At 34.9% G+C, this 14,236-nt stretch overlaps 3 protein-coding genes and 1 long non-coding RNA gene across 4 annotated transcripts; 1 reads left to right on the forward strand and 3 right to left on the reverse strand.

Annotated features, from left to right (window-relative positions):
• Positions 1-847: 847 nt before the first annotated feature.
• LOC122601402 (L-type lectin-domain containing receptor kinase IX.1-like) lies at positions 848-3,395 on the reverse strand. The gene is made up of 3 exons (XM_043774166.1): positions 3,292-3,395; positions 3,019-3,242; positions 848-2,452 (listed from the first exon to the last, which is right to left on the reverse strand). The coding sequence occupies exons 1-3, from the start codon at positions 3,393-3,395 to the stop codon at positions 948-950; spliced, it is 1,833 nt and encodes a 610-aa protein (XP_043630101.1). The 3' UTR covers positions 848-947.
• Positions 3,396-4,469: 1,074 nt separating this feature from the next.
• LOC122602020 (L-type lectin-domain containing receptor kinase IX.1-like) lies at positions 4,470-6,304 on the reverse strand. The gene is made up of 2 exons (XM_043774756.1): positions 6,233-6,304; positions 4,470-6,128 (listed from the first exon to the last, which is right to left on the reverse strand). The coding sequence occupies exons 1-2, from the start codon at positions 6,297-6,299 to the stop codon at positions 4,612-4,614; spliced, it is 1,584 nt and encodes a 527-aa protein (XP_043630691.1). The 5' UTR covers positions 6,300-6,304; the 3' UTR covers positions 4,470-4,611.
• A 66-nt stretch (positions 6,305-6,370) lies between these two features.
• Positions 6,371-8,056, reverse strand: LOC122602021. Its single transcript, XR_006324142.1, has 3 exons — positions 7,882-8,056; positions 7,691-7,736; positions 6,371-6,507 (listed from the first exon to the last, which is right to left on the reverse strand). It is a non-coding gene; the product is annotated as an uncharacterized LOC122602021 (long non-coding RNA).
• A 4,291-nt stretch (positions 8,057-12,347) lies between these two features.
• LOC122601403 (L-type lectin-domain containing receptor kinase IX.1-like) lies at positions 12,348-14,236 on the forward strand. Its single transcript, XM_043774167.1, has 2 exons — positions 12,348-13,102; positions 13,163-14,236. The coding sequence occupies exons 1-2, from the start codon at positions 12,374-12,376 to the stop codon at positions 14,234-14,236; spliced, it is 1,803 nt and encodes a 600-aa protein (XP_043630102.1). The 5' UTR covers positions 12,348-12,373.

The raw sequence follows: 14,236 nt of genomic DNA on the forward strand, positions 1-14,236 counted from the left end.
TTATGCTTATGTGTGATCCGGATACTTGCATTATTGAATGGTTTGTATGGATTATTTGATCCTTTTTATGCATTTAAACTTGCTCTACATAATTTTCATGTCGTGTTGTGCTTTTCTTGTGATACCCCATGATTCCGCCTTGGTGGGGTATTACATCTTAGTAGCTTAGTAGATTGGGAAGTGTCCAATGCTACTATTCTGACTTGTACATATATAGTTACATCTAATATATATTTCACATTTGGAAAAAAAAAAAAAAAACTTACTCACTAATAATAGAAATTTATTTCTCTAAATTGGTTTTGCTTATGTCATGATGTTATTTCAAAAATCCCAACAAAATCTATTACTCGTAATTAAAATAAAAAACCAAATGGGTGGCAAATCATAAACCACAACATTAACCTCCACCACCTTCTCCAATGGAAAATAGACAACCGCCAAAATGGTTCCTTTTGGGATAGTGTGGTCATCCGTCTGGTGTAGTCTTATATCTGTGAAATAGAATGCAGTTGGAGCTGAATGTGGTATAATTAAGACAAGAAAGAAGCATCTTATGATAATCATTACTCTGCAAAACTTAATTGCACAAATAATGAAACAAAAAGGTGGTTATTCTTGTTGATTTGACTGAATGTGTATATACTGAGCATATTATCAGCATCAGGATGGCTAGCCTAGGTTTTTTTAAGTCGGCATCAATGATGATTTAAAGACGATTATCTAGTGGCCCAAGATCACAAGGCATGTGCTTTGCAGTGGGTTGTTATGATGTAGTAAACTTTAAATGGATGGCCAAATTCATAATAGTTCACAGACTTAAAACAAGATATGCAATCCTGTCATTGACTAATAGCATTGAAATTAGTAGGTACAAGTTTAAAAACACATACATAACATAGATCAAACGAAACGGGCATGCGACATATTTGGGCCAACAAAAGCATTTAACGACCAAATAGGTATGAATGTGTTGAAGAAGACGCCTGTTTCGACAAATCTCTCGGTATGGCATCAGGGATATTGTAAGAGGCAACTGGCATCTCTGAGGGGAGTACAGGCAAAGAAGCTTCAAAGTTCAGTACCTGAATCGCTTGTCTTATCGATGGGCGGTGTTTTGAGTCAGGGTGTGCACACCATAGGCCCACGATCATCAAACGCTTGATTTCTTCATCAAAATCTGACCTGAGATGTGGATCGGTTGCTTTTAAAAGTCCACCAGCACTATACAGTTCCCACACCCATTCCACTAAGTATATTTGATTTTCTTTTCTTGCCTTGTAATCGATAGGCTTTCTCCCGCTTGCTATTTCTAGTGCCACAATTCCAAAGCTATAGGCATCTGATTCTTTGCTTGCCTTTCCGGTGGCTACACATTCCGGAGCCATGTAACCCATTGTTCCAGCCGCAACCGTTGTCTTATGGCCTTTCTCATGGTCAACCAACTTAGCTAGACCAAAATCACCAAGCTTTGCATTGAGATTTGAATCCAACATCAAATCACTGGATTTGATATCTCTAGGCAAAACACATTGAGTCCATTTCTCATGTAAATAAAGCAAATCCGAAGCCAGTCCATGGGCAATCTTGTACCTTGTGCCCCATGTGAGCAAGCTCTTACCATTGAATAGATGTAAATCTAAGCTTCCATTTTTCATGAACTCGTAAACAAGCAGTAGTTCTCCTCTCTGGTGGCACCATCCAGTAAGTTGCACCAAATTTATGTGCCTTAACCGACTAATGATTCTAACTTCAGATGCAAACTCCTTCATCCCCTTTCTGGAGGACTTCGAAATCCTTTTGACTGCGACATATGTACTCGAGTCTTTGAGAAAGCCTTTGTAAACTCCACCAAAACCTCCCTCTCCAAGCATTTCATTCTCTAAAAAACCAGCCGTTGACTGAGCTAATTCAGCGTATGAAAATCTTCTAGGCCCAGTTTCAAATTCATTGTTCATTTCTACAGTAAATTGAAGTTCTTCCACTTTGTGTTTATGCGTTTTGATTTTCCGCCATAAAACAAATGCCAGTGTAGCCAAAAAGGTAAATAGAACCGCTACTCCAGCTATCAATCCCACTACATGTGGGCGAATCTTGCTTTTACCATTCCCTGGGTTCAGGTTAGGGGTTGGTGTTAACACTTTGGTTTTATCGACTTTCAAATCAGAACTATTAAAATCCCAAGATTTTACAATGTTTTTCTGAAACCTATCAGCACCGGTGGCAGCAGAAAACCCGAAAATAACCCATTCAGGTAACACATCCCTCAAATCAATGTTGTAATAAAGTCCATCCTTCCTTACAACATTATTGTCTTCAATATTAGTAAAGGAAATACTTAGATTTTTTGAATCGGAATCATACTCGATCCAAGCTTGACATTGTCTCCCATTAGGCATGTCCGTTAACCATTTTGAACTCCTTACAGATGAAAGAGTGTTAATGTCAATACCTACATGACCATTGATGGAATGATTATCGTATCTATTCAAACTGAATATCGAACTCCACTGCAACAAATGGATTTATAACACCCTATGTAGCACCGAAACGGGTACGACAAAGGGGTATGGGAACGATACGGGAACGGGAAACAGTAAACCTAAAAAATGCAAGATACAGATTCGGCAATAAAGAAATATACAAATGTAAAATACATCAATTTTTTATAGAGAGACTTGAGACTTCAGAGATTATGTATAACTGTATATGTATAGTTGTATAATATATGCTTGATCAGTGATCACTCATTGAATGTTTAGTATTTAATAATTGGTGTTGAAATAAAAAAAATCGAATGTTGATCAAATTGTATGTAATATAGTCTGTTTGGATTTGAGGATATGTACAATTGCAAGATGACAGTCGGTTTTGAAATAGGAAAAGTCCATTAAAACTCTAATATTAATTAGACTCAGTATGAAAACTTCAAAAAAACGTTCACTATCTATGGAAAATTTAAGGAAAAGTTTCACACGTGTTTCGTACATGGAAACGTTTCCATGAAGTTTTTGAAACGGGTATGGCTACCTGTTTGGAGTTTCGGTGCATCATAGGTGACACCGTATGCACTATCGTATGGTAGACCCATGGCTCCAGCATAGAGAGATACCCCATTATTCTCCGCAAGGAAGAATGTGAGACCATCAGAATAATTGCGTTGTGTGTATGAATCAATCACAAATGAAAAATTGGTAGAGAAGCTTGCAAGTTCACTCGAGAACTTGTCCCAGAGATGAGAACTTGTCCCAGAGATGAAGTTGATTAATATATGTCGCCCGACCACTATACCAGGCCCGATCTGGACGTTTCCTTTCTGGGGTCAACTGGATCCCATCAGCAGAGATATTAGCATCACAAGTGAAAATGATGTTTGGAAGTAATTGAAAATGCATTACCGGCTAATAAGAAGATTAGAAGGAAGCATTTTAAGATGGCCATGATTCTTGGTGATTGGAATACAGTGTGTTTTTATCTGCAAGACTTAGGCAGCTGCCGGCCATATCAAGTCTTTTGTATTGTTATTAAACTGATTAAACTAAAACAATATTGACTAACTAAACCAAATTTGAAAGTAGTTTAATTTTTTTTATCTGCAAGACTGGACCAACTGCCGGCCATATATATCAAGTAAGTTGGGACTTTTGGGCGTGGAGACGGTGTATGGAAAGAGCACTGGACACGGGTCATAGACGCAATTCATGGGGATAACAAATCAGTGGTGAGAATTCCTCTCATTAAATTGGAAAATGGTGTTTGGAAAAGTATTCGAAGTATTAAGAAAGAGTATTATCGGGTATTATTATGATCTCAAAGAGTATTCTCGGGTATTCTCCCCAACTTTGGCGTTCGTCTTAACAGGGGTGGTCATTTCCCCAAACGGAACAGGCACAAGATACAACGAAATTTTCAACAGTGAACAGCAGAACAGATTCGAACAGCAGCAGCAACAATCGAATTAAATAAGGCAGATCACAGCTCTAAAAGCAGCAGCAGCAATCGAATTTAAAGAAAAAACTGATCACTGAAACCCTAGCCTAGCTATGATGCCACTTGTTAGGAACGGTAGGGTTGCACAGCGGAAACAAAACAGAAAATAAATAAGAAGAACACGAGAATATAACGTGGTATCTCACACAAAGTGTGTGAACTAATCCACGACTGCAACTAGGGATTTTATTAAGCTCAATGACACATAATTACAATACAATAGACAGGTATATATAGGAGACAACTAGGGTTTACAAACTTGGTCCCCAAGAAACCTAATTAGAACCAGCCTTATTAAGGCCTAATTAAAAGCCAGCCAGCCCGAATTAAAAAACAGGCCCAAACAAGGACTTCACACCCAACAATGAGCATATTCACAGGCTATGCAATTTAGAGAGGACATCTTAAATCAAGATATGGCAGTTGTGATGTGAAAGACACTCTAAATGAATGGCCTAAGACAAGATAGTTCACAGACATAAATCAAGACATACAATCCGTATTTTATTATTAGTTTTGAAATTGATGGGTACAAGGGCAACTAAATTTAGATACATATACATAAACCAAATGGGCATGTGATACAATTAGGCCAGCATACTATATCTATAGTAAAAGTGTTTAACGACCAAATTGGTAAGATGAAGGTGTTGAAGATACCGCTGGTTTTGACAAATCCCCTGCCATGGCATCAGGAATAATGTACGAGGCAACGGGCATTTGTGAGGGGAGTACAGGCAAAGATGCTTCAAAGTTCAGTAGCTGAATTGCTTGTCTTATAGAGGGGCGATGCTTCGAGTCAGGGTGCGCACACCATAAGCCAACAATCATCAAACGCTTGATTTCTTCTTCCTCAAAATCTGACCCGAGATGTGGATCGGTGGCTTCTAAAAGTTCACCAGCGCCATAAAGTTCCCATACCCATTCCACCAAGTATATTTGATTTTCTTTTTTTGCTAAGTCAATAGACTTTCGCCCACTTGCTATTTCCAGTGCAACAATTCCAAAGCTAAAGACATCTGATTCTTTGCTTGCCTTTCCGGTACCTACACATTCCGGAGCAATGTAACCCATTGTTCCAGCCGCAACCGTTGTCTTATGGCCTTTCTCATGGTCAACCAACTTAGCTAACCCAAAATCACCAAGCTTTGCATTGAAATTCGAATCCAACATCAGATTACTCGATTTGATATCTCTATGCAAAACACATTGAGTCCATTCCTCATGTAAATATAGCAAAGCAGAAGCTAGTCCATGGGCAATCTTGTACCTTGTGGCCCATGTCAGCAAGCTTTTACCCTGGAAGAGATGTAAATCTAAGCTTCCATTTTCCATGAACTCATAAACAAGCAGTAGTCTTCCTCTCTCGTGGCACCATCCAATAAGTTGTACCATGTTCCTGTGCCTCAATTGGCTAATGATTCTTACTTCTGCTGCAAACTCCTTCATCCCCTGCTTGGAATACTCGGCAATTCTTTTGACTGCCACATATGTACTTGAGTCTTTTAGAAAGCCTTTGTAAACTTCACCAAAACCTCCTTTTCCAAGCATTTCATTCTCCGCAAATCCAGCCGTTGATCGGGCTAATTCAGCATGTGAAAATCTTCTAGGGCCAGTTGGTTGCATTTCAAATTCATTGTTCATTTCTGCATTTAATCGAAGTTCCTCCACTTCGTCTTCATATTTTTTGTTTTTCCGCCATAAAACAAATGCCAATGTAGCCAAAAAAGTAACTAGAACCGCTATTGCTACTATTAATCCCAATATCTTTGCGCCAATCTTTTTTTTACCATTCCCTAGATTGAGGTTAGGGGTTGGCGGTAACACTTTGTTTCTATCAACTTTCAAATCAGAACTATTAAAATCCCAAGATTTTGCAATGTTTTTCTGAAACCTATATGCACTGGTGGAAGCAGAAAACCCGAAAATAACCCATTCAGGTAACACATCCCTCAAATCAATGTTGTAATAAAGTCCATCCTTCCTTACAACATTATTGTCTTCAATATTAGTAAAGGAAACACTTAGATTTTTTGAATCCGAATCATACTCTAACCAAGCTTGACACTGTCTCCCATTAGGTATGTCGGTCAACCATTCTGAACTCCTTACAGATATAAGATTGTCAACGTCAATACCTACATGATCATGCATGGAATTGTTATCGTAAGTATTAAAACCATATGTGTCGAACTCAACTGCAACAAACGGATTTAGAGTGACATTGACAGAGGTATCGTACGGTAGACCCATGGTACTTGCATAAAGAGATACCCCATTATTCTCCGCCAAGAAGAATGTGAGACCATCAGCATGATCGGTTAGTGGGTATGAATCAATCACGAATGAAAAACTAGTAGAGAAGCTGGCTAGTTCACTTGAGGACTTGTCCCAGAGATGAAGCTGATTAATATATGTCGCCCGGCCGCTATATAATGTCTGATCTGGACGTTTCCTTTCGGGGGTCAATTGGATCCCATCATTCTATATTAGCGTCGCTGAGGAAAATGAACATGTCTTTATGCAGACTAATATCAGTGAAATTGAAAGCTATACAAGATGCATTACAGACTAATAATAAGACTAGAAGGAAACATGTTAAGATGATCATGATTCTTGATGATTGGATTGAAGGTGTGTTTAACTGAGCTTATTACTATCCACAGGACAATATATAAGAAGGGTATGGTTTACGTTTTAGCCAACTGCCGGCCATATCAAATCTTTTGTTAAGTCAATTTGTAATATACACACTTAAATTAGATGTTAACGAACTTCTGTTAATAGACTAACATTATACAATGTTGACTAATTAAACAGTATATTTTAACTATAGTAACTTGATTTTTGTTTTAGTCAGCTGCTGACCATATCAAATCTTAAGTTAAGTCAATTTGTAATATATTCACTTAAATTATTAACAAACTTCTTTTAATCAAACGGTATTTGAAGTTTAGTAATTTGATATCAGTTAAAGACTTGGCCAATTGCCGGCCATATCAAGTCTTTTGTAAAGTCAATTAGTTATTTATTCAGTTGAAATATTAACGGCTTTCTTTAAACAGATAGACGTTAAACAATATTGACTACTTAATGCACCCTTGGCTTCTTTTTTTAGTACTAACATCGACCACTTCATCCTCAACTACAAGTGACAAAGATTAATACTTACTGGACAAGAATGTGACAAAGATTCCCTCTAATGCAACACCACAAAAAACAAAACAAAAGAAGATTACAGAAGCTGGCTAGTTCGCTAGAGGGGTCGATGCAAAGATGAAGCTAACTGGTGAATGTAGCCCGGCCACTATACTAAATACTGATCTGGACTTGTTTATGGGTCAACTAGATTCCGTCATCAGGGATATTAGGTCACCAATGCCTTTTCTAGTACATGTTAGGAAACCTATGTTGAAACATTTTAAAAATTGTGAGGTGGCACTTTAGTGTGCTATTATTAAATCAGTTCATTGTTCTCAAAACGGAAAGTACATAAGAGGACCTCTCAGGCCAATACATGTCTCAAACTCTCAGTCAGCGTCATATCAACAAAATTCTTTTTCACACATCCAATACGAATGTCTAATAATGTGGTTAAAGGTAACAAAACTACAGTAGTCTCATTCCACAAAAAATTGCATCAATAAGATTGTCAAATGAAAAGTACAAAGAATTAGAATGATCTGTAGAGAAAACTCACCTGGACATTTAATCAAACGGTTCACGTGCATGTTAAAAACACAATTCTGATAAAACCCCATGGAACAATGAGTCACCCCATAACATATACGGAGTACAACTTTTTATCAATCACAACTTTTTGATGAAATAATATTTTATGATGATTGAAGTAAGTTACAAAAACAAAACAAAACAAAGTTAAGGAATTACCTGGTAATGGTAATTTATTGTGTCACGGAAAGATTTACAAGTTGAATGTGACATTTAATTGACCTCAGTAAGAGAGTGGTAGTGAATGTGAAGATGAGACCGCATTATTAGACTTGTCAGAGGATGAGGATGAAGGCTCAATGAACCGTTTTTGGCTAATGTATGTGAATGCTAAGTTGGAATGAAGACAAGAATAAAGGCGTTGAGAATTTGGGGTTTTCATGTGTTCGGTTTTCGGTTATTCCTTCTATTTGGTTTGAGTTTTTTGGTTTTTTATTTTTATTTTTCAAAACTAAAACCGAACCAAAACTTAATTCAAAATAAAAAAATCAAACCGAAAACCAAATTAAAATTCGATTCAGTTTTGGTTTAAACCCAAAAAACCAAATATGAAAAACACAAATTCACCATTTTTTTTCTGTCTAAATTGTATTCAACCAAAATAAGTTCTAAATTTCAGATTTTTACCAAAGTGGTGAATTTAAACTTCAAACACAAAATAGATAAATAAATAATATAATAATCACCAAAGAAAGTAATCTTAGAAAATACTATAATACATCATTATTAAAAATTCTTCATCAAATTATTCATTGTTTGTCAATTCAATTTATTTTAATCTTTGAAAAAAATGAATATAATATATAAATAGACATCAAAGGTAAATAGTATATTCATAATAATTCATAATTCCATATAAAGAAAGATAAGTGCTAAATATTTTTAAAAATACATAATTATAATATATGTTATTCAGTTTTTTCAGTTTAACCAAATTCGTTATCATATACCCAAAATTAAACCAAAAATCAAATATATAATTCTGTTTCGGGTACAAACCAAATCCAAAACCAAATTTAAAAACGGTTTCATTTTTTTCGACTTTTTAAAAGGTTCGGTTTACAATTTAACCGGGTAAAACCAAACCACGAACACCCCTACTAAGAATTGGCCGATTCATAATAAAAGAAATTGTTGGTAGCGGTTTTGAGTTCCAAATACTTCGATGATAAGGGGAAGGTTAACATATGGACAGATATTAGCTCTCCTTAAGCAGAGAAGCGGCTTCCATTTTCTACATAAGTGTTATAAAAGGTCTTTCAACCTTTGCATGAGATGAATATCGAACTCATAACTTCTGTCTCCAGATGTCATGTGATACCATACTGCTTAATTGGCCGATTCATAATCCAAATACTAAATGGAAAGTTAATGTTGCCAATTCGTAATAAGTCGTCCTGAATGTAAACCCTAATGGTGTCGGTTTTATATCGGCCTATTTATTTGTATTATCGGTATAACGTCTTTTGGGCTCGGTGGTAAGATGGCAACCGATGACATGTGTACCATTGACTAGACTATTTTGTAAAACTGTTTATTGTTGTGTTATTTTTTTTTAAACACCAATTGTTATCTCAAATTTTCACACTTTTGTTAAATACCCTGTTTAGCCTTTAGAATATATTACAACCCTTTAAAGTTCTCTTTTGATAATTGTATCTGGTGTTTACATCACGTTGAGAAATTATTTTGGAAAAAGCCTATTTTTAAATGGACAAGGGAATAAAATTAATTAAAAAATTCTCTAACTAAGAGTATCATGTAAAATTCAATGGAATGAGTGTACATAAAAATGACGCATTAAATAACACTTAAATAAAAATTATATATCAAACAATGAGCAAATAGACAAAAATCATACTCGTAAGCTAATTGAAGATGTCAAATATGCTTTTTCATATATTTTCTTATTAGAAATTACAAGACTAGAAATTACACATCAGTCAACGACCTTTAAAAAAAAATAATTTATATTTAAAGGTGCACAGTGATTAACCTTTTAAACTAACACCATAACCACATATTACACAATTTTGCGTCACTTTAAGAGCTCATTGGTTAACAGAAATGGAGAGGCGAAGAGAGAAAATATGAGGTTTGTTGCCATCGGTAAATATTTATATTTGTTCAATCTAACAAATTATTAGATAATAATAAAAGAATATATTTAAATCTATATTATCTTATAAAGCATTTTGTCTTTTTTTAAAATCTTAAAAGATGATTTGAACTACCTAAATTACCTCCTTCTTTATTCACTAATTTAAGGGAAGTGATGTTGCTACAACAAATTTTAGCAATATACAACAAATCCTGCATAATACAGTTGTACACTGCGTCATACAATTTGTACCTTTGTTGTAGATGGCTAAATTTTGTTGTAAAAATATCACTCCCCCTAAGATAAACATCTCTACCTAATATAGCTAGAATATCCCTAAATCTTAACCACTAATTTTATTCTCTCTCCTCAAATCTCAACCACTCATTTTTTTTTTCTCCTCTGTAAATCATTTTATTCCTCTAGTTATTCAAAATCTTTTATATCAAAAACCGTATATCGATAAATTATAAAAATTGTATGAGTGTTTTTAAAATTTTATGCTCTTTCATTGAAGATTTCATTCGATATACTTTCGATGAATTTTTAAATTTGAGTACGGAGCCCGTATGACTAAGACATTTAGTTATCATACTCTATGACTTATCACCTCATATGACCTATCATGTCACCATCTTACCGCCGTATTGCGTGGGTATTATGTTCGTGATAATAAATAAGTAAAGAGGAAGTAAACAAATAGTATTGATAGCGGTATGTGAATTTTAAATCGGATTTAGTAACGACGAGATAAAATTTAATATGATAAAACAACTATATCTACATCATGTTGACTGAATTTTTGAGACCGTCAAAATTCTATTTCTCAAATTTCATATTGCCCAAATGGCAGTAAGACAAAACCATGGGACCTGCTTGTTACTCTTTGTTGACAGGTATGTTTCAAAATGTTAAAGAAATTTAATATGAAAATTATTATCATTATTATTTCTTTTTGTATAATTAAGTAATGGTATTTTTTGTTTCTTTCTTTTAACGTGACATAATACTAATCATATAGATGTATTTCAATAACACTAACAAAAATGAGTTATCTTTACAAAGATTAATTAATTCGATCCAGAAAAGTATTTTTTTCATGGATGTCTTCCACAATCAGTTACATCCTATATAGCGCAAATCAAACCACCAAATTACATGTAAATTATATGAAGTTCTAGATATAGTGTGATTTGTTCTCGAATAAAGTCAAATTTGAAAATCTGTGAAAAGTTGAATATGACCTTTTGGTATCAAAGTTTAACTTATCGGAGGGGATTCCCTTATTCAAGTTGTGAAAATCTTGACCGTTAGATTGAGAATCAAAGACCAAGATTTTTGGCCCTTAATTTTTATCTAAAGGTCAAGATTACTATAATCATGTTAGGGTAACTTGAGAAAATCTCATCCCTTAATTTATAGACTACCTATATTTTTTATTTTTTCTCAATATAGGTAATGATTAAATCTCAAAAATTGTTATTATAGTTGACGTACTTTCAAGTTTTGTTCTAATGTAGATAATAAACCCAAGTATAATATTACCAATATAGTTAACATACTTTCAAATTTTGTTCCAATATCATTATCATCAAAAGTTTTTGTTTAGAAAACAAATATTGCATGTTGACATTATAACAAAATTTAAAAATATTTTACTTATATTGATAATTATTTGTATATTTTATTGGGTTTTGATCATTTGAAAACTAAATTTTTCGTGAAAACTAGAAAACTGTCAAAACACATTGTGTTCTGAATTTAATACAATGTGTTTTTAATATGTTTTTCGAAAACACATTGTGTTAAGTTCATATCACAGTGTGTTTGAACAATTTTCTGATTTACAACGCTATCAAAAACACACCGTGATTTAAAACTTAACACAAAGTATTTTTGATTATACAATAAAAACACATTGTGTTTTATAGAAACACAATTAAAACACATTGTGTTAAATTCAGATCACAATGTTTTTTAACAGATTTTTTAGTTTTTACAAGAAAATTTAGTTTTCAAATGAATATTTCACATACTTTATTATCCACATTGAAATAGAAAATAAATTATTTAACCGCAATTTGTCAAAATTGTCAAGCAACTACGTACGTACACACATATGTTTTGGAGTTTGGAGTTTGGACCTTTTCCATTTACCAACTAGTCATATGGTCCTTGGACGTGTATCGTTTACTAGACATACATTGTTCTAATTAGGTACTATATTAAATTATTAATTATTAATGAGTAAAAAAACAATTAAATTTGGACTTTTGATATATATATGACTGAAAGTTGAGTCAGTCATCATAAGAAAAGTCTAACTTCAAATACTGTCCTCATAAGTCATAAACAAAGATAATTAAGCTGATCAAGATAAAATTGATTTGCTTAAATAGCTAGCTTTAAATATTCCTAGTTTATATTACTACTTTTTAGCATTTTTGGTGAATCATAGATATCTTAACATGCTTCTTATTCCTTATAATCGTCCCTTATACAGATTCTCTTACATTCAACTTCACAAAAATAAATCCATATTCGCAAGACATGTTCATTTTAGGTGGTGGAGCCTATATCTCTAATGATGGAATTCATGTAACCCCAGAAAAAAATTCCCTAAATTCCAGCGTATTTACTGGCCGAGCAACTTACATCGAACCGTTTCATTTGTGGGACAACGCCTCAAATGAGCTAGCTAGCTTCTCTACTAGTTTCTCATTCATGATTGAATCAGACCCGAATAATGATCGTTCCCATCCTGCTGATGGCCTAACGTTCTTCCTTGCTCAGAATGATTCTGTAATACCTGGCTCGGGATTCATGGGTCTTCCGTTTAATATGACAACAAATGTTAGTACAGTTCCATTTGTAGCGGTGGAATTTGATACGTATTGCAGTGATTGGGATCACACTTCTAGCTGTGATCATGTAGGTCTCAACATTAATTCCATTGCTTCTGTTTTGCATCAGGAATGGTTTATATCACATGGAAGAGAGTGTCATGCTTGGATTGAGTATGATTCGGCTTCCAAAACTATTAATGTTTCATTCACTGGCTATGTAAACAGTACAATGGTACGTCAAGAAGAACTTGTTTACACTGTTGATCTAAGGAAGGAGTTGCCAGAATGGGTTATTTTCGGGTTTACTGCTGCGACTGGTGTGCTGTTTGAGAAAAATAATGTTAAATCTTGGATGTTTAGTAGTTCTAGCTTAGAAGTTGATCAAAATAATGGGTCATCGCCAAACAAGACCGGACATATAGTAGGAATAATAGCTGGTGTATTGGTTGTAGTTACTATTTTAGTTTTAATTGCATTTGTTTTATGGAAGAAGATGAAAAAAAACAAAGGAAACAAAGAGGAGGAACTCGGGTATTCTGAGGAGCTTAGCAATGAACTTGAAATGGGGGCCACTGGGCCTCGCAGATTCTCTTACGATGAATTAGCTCGATCAACTACAGGCTTTGCAGAGAATAAAAAACTTGGAGTGGGAGGTTTCGGTGGAGTCTACAAAGGTCTTTTGAATGATTTGAGCACATATGTTGCCGTCAAAAGGGTGTCGAAGACTTCAAAGCAAGGGATCAAGCAGTATGCAGCGGAAGTAAGGATCATTAGCCGATTGAGGCATCGCAATCTTGTGCAACTCACTGGTTGGTGCCACGAGAAAGGAGAACTCCTTTTAGTTTATGAGTTTATGGAAAAGGGAAGCCTTGATTTACATCTTTTCAAGCAAAAGAGCTTGTTGACATGGGACACTAGGTACAAAATTGCCAATGGTCTCGCGTCTGCTCTGCTTTATTTACATGAAGGAGGTAAGCAATGTGTTTTGCATAGAGATATCAAATCAAGTAATGTGATGTTGGACTCAAATTTCAACGCAAAACTTGGTGATTTTGGGTTAGCTAAGTTAATTGACCATGAGAACGTCTCTCAGTCATCAATATTGGCCGGAACCTTGGGATATATGGCTCCTGAATGTGCAGTGACGGGCAAGTCAAGCAAAGAATCGGATGTGTTCAGCTTCGGAGTTGTTGCATTGGAAATAGCGTGTGGGAGGAAACCGATTGACCATCAAGCACCAGAAAACAAAATATGGTTATTAGAATGGGTTTGGGAGCTCTATGGGACTAACAGTCTTTTAGAAGCAGTTGATCCACGACTAGGTTTAGACTTTAAGGAAGAAGAAATAACACGGTTGATGATCCTTGCCTTGTGGTGTGTGCACCCTGACTCTGAATCTCGACCATCATTGAGACAAGTGATTCGGGTACTGAACTTTGAAGCTACCTTGCCTATACTTCCCTCAAAGATGCCGGTGGCGTCTTACTTGCCATCTTTATCTGAGGTCACTTCCATCTCACAAAATCGATCATCAACTACTGGATCGAATTTGAATTTTTCAATGTAA

Source organism: Erigeron canadensis, chromosome 5 (assembly GCF_010389155.1).
Source record: "Erigeron canadensis isolate Cc75 chromosome 5, C_canadensis_v1, whole genome shotgun sequence".
Lineage (NCBI taxonomy): Eukaryota > Viridiplantae > Streptophyta > Magnoliopsida > Asterales > Asteraceae > Erigeron > Erigeron canadensis.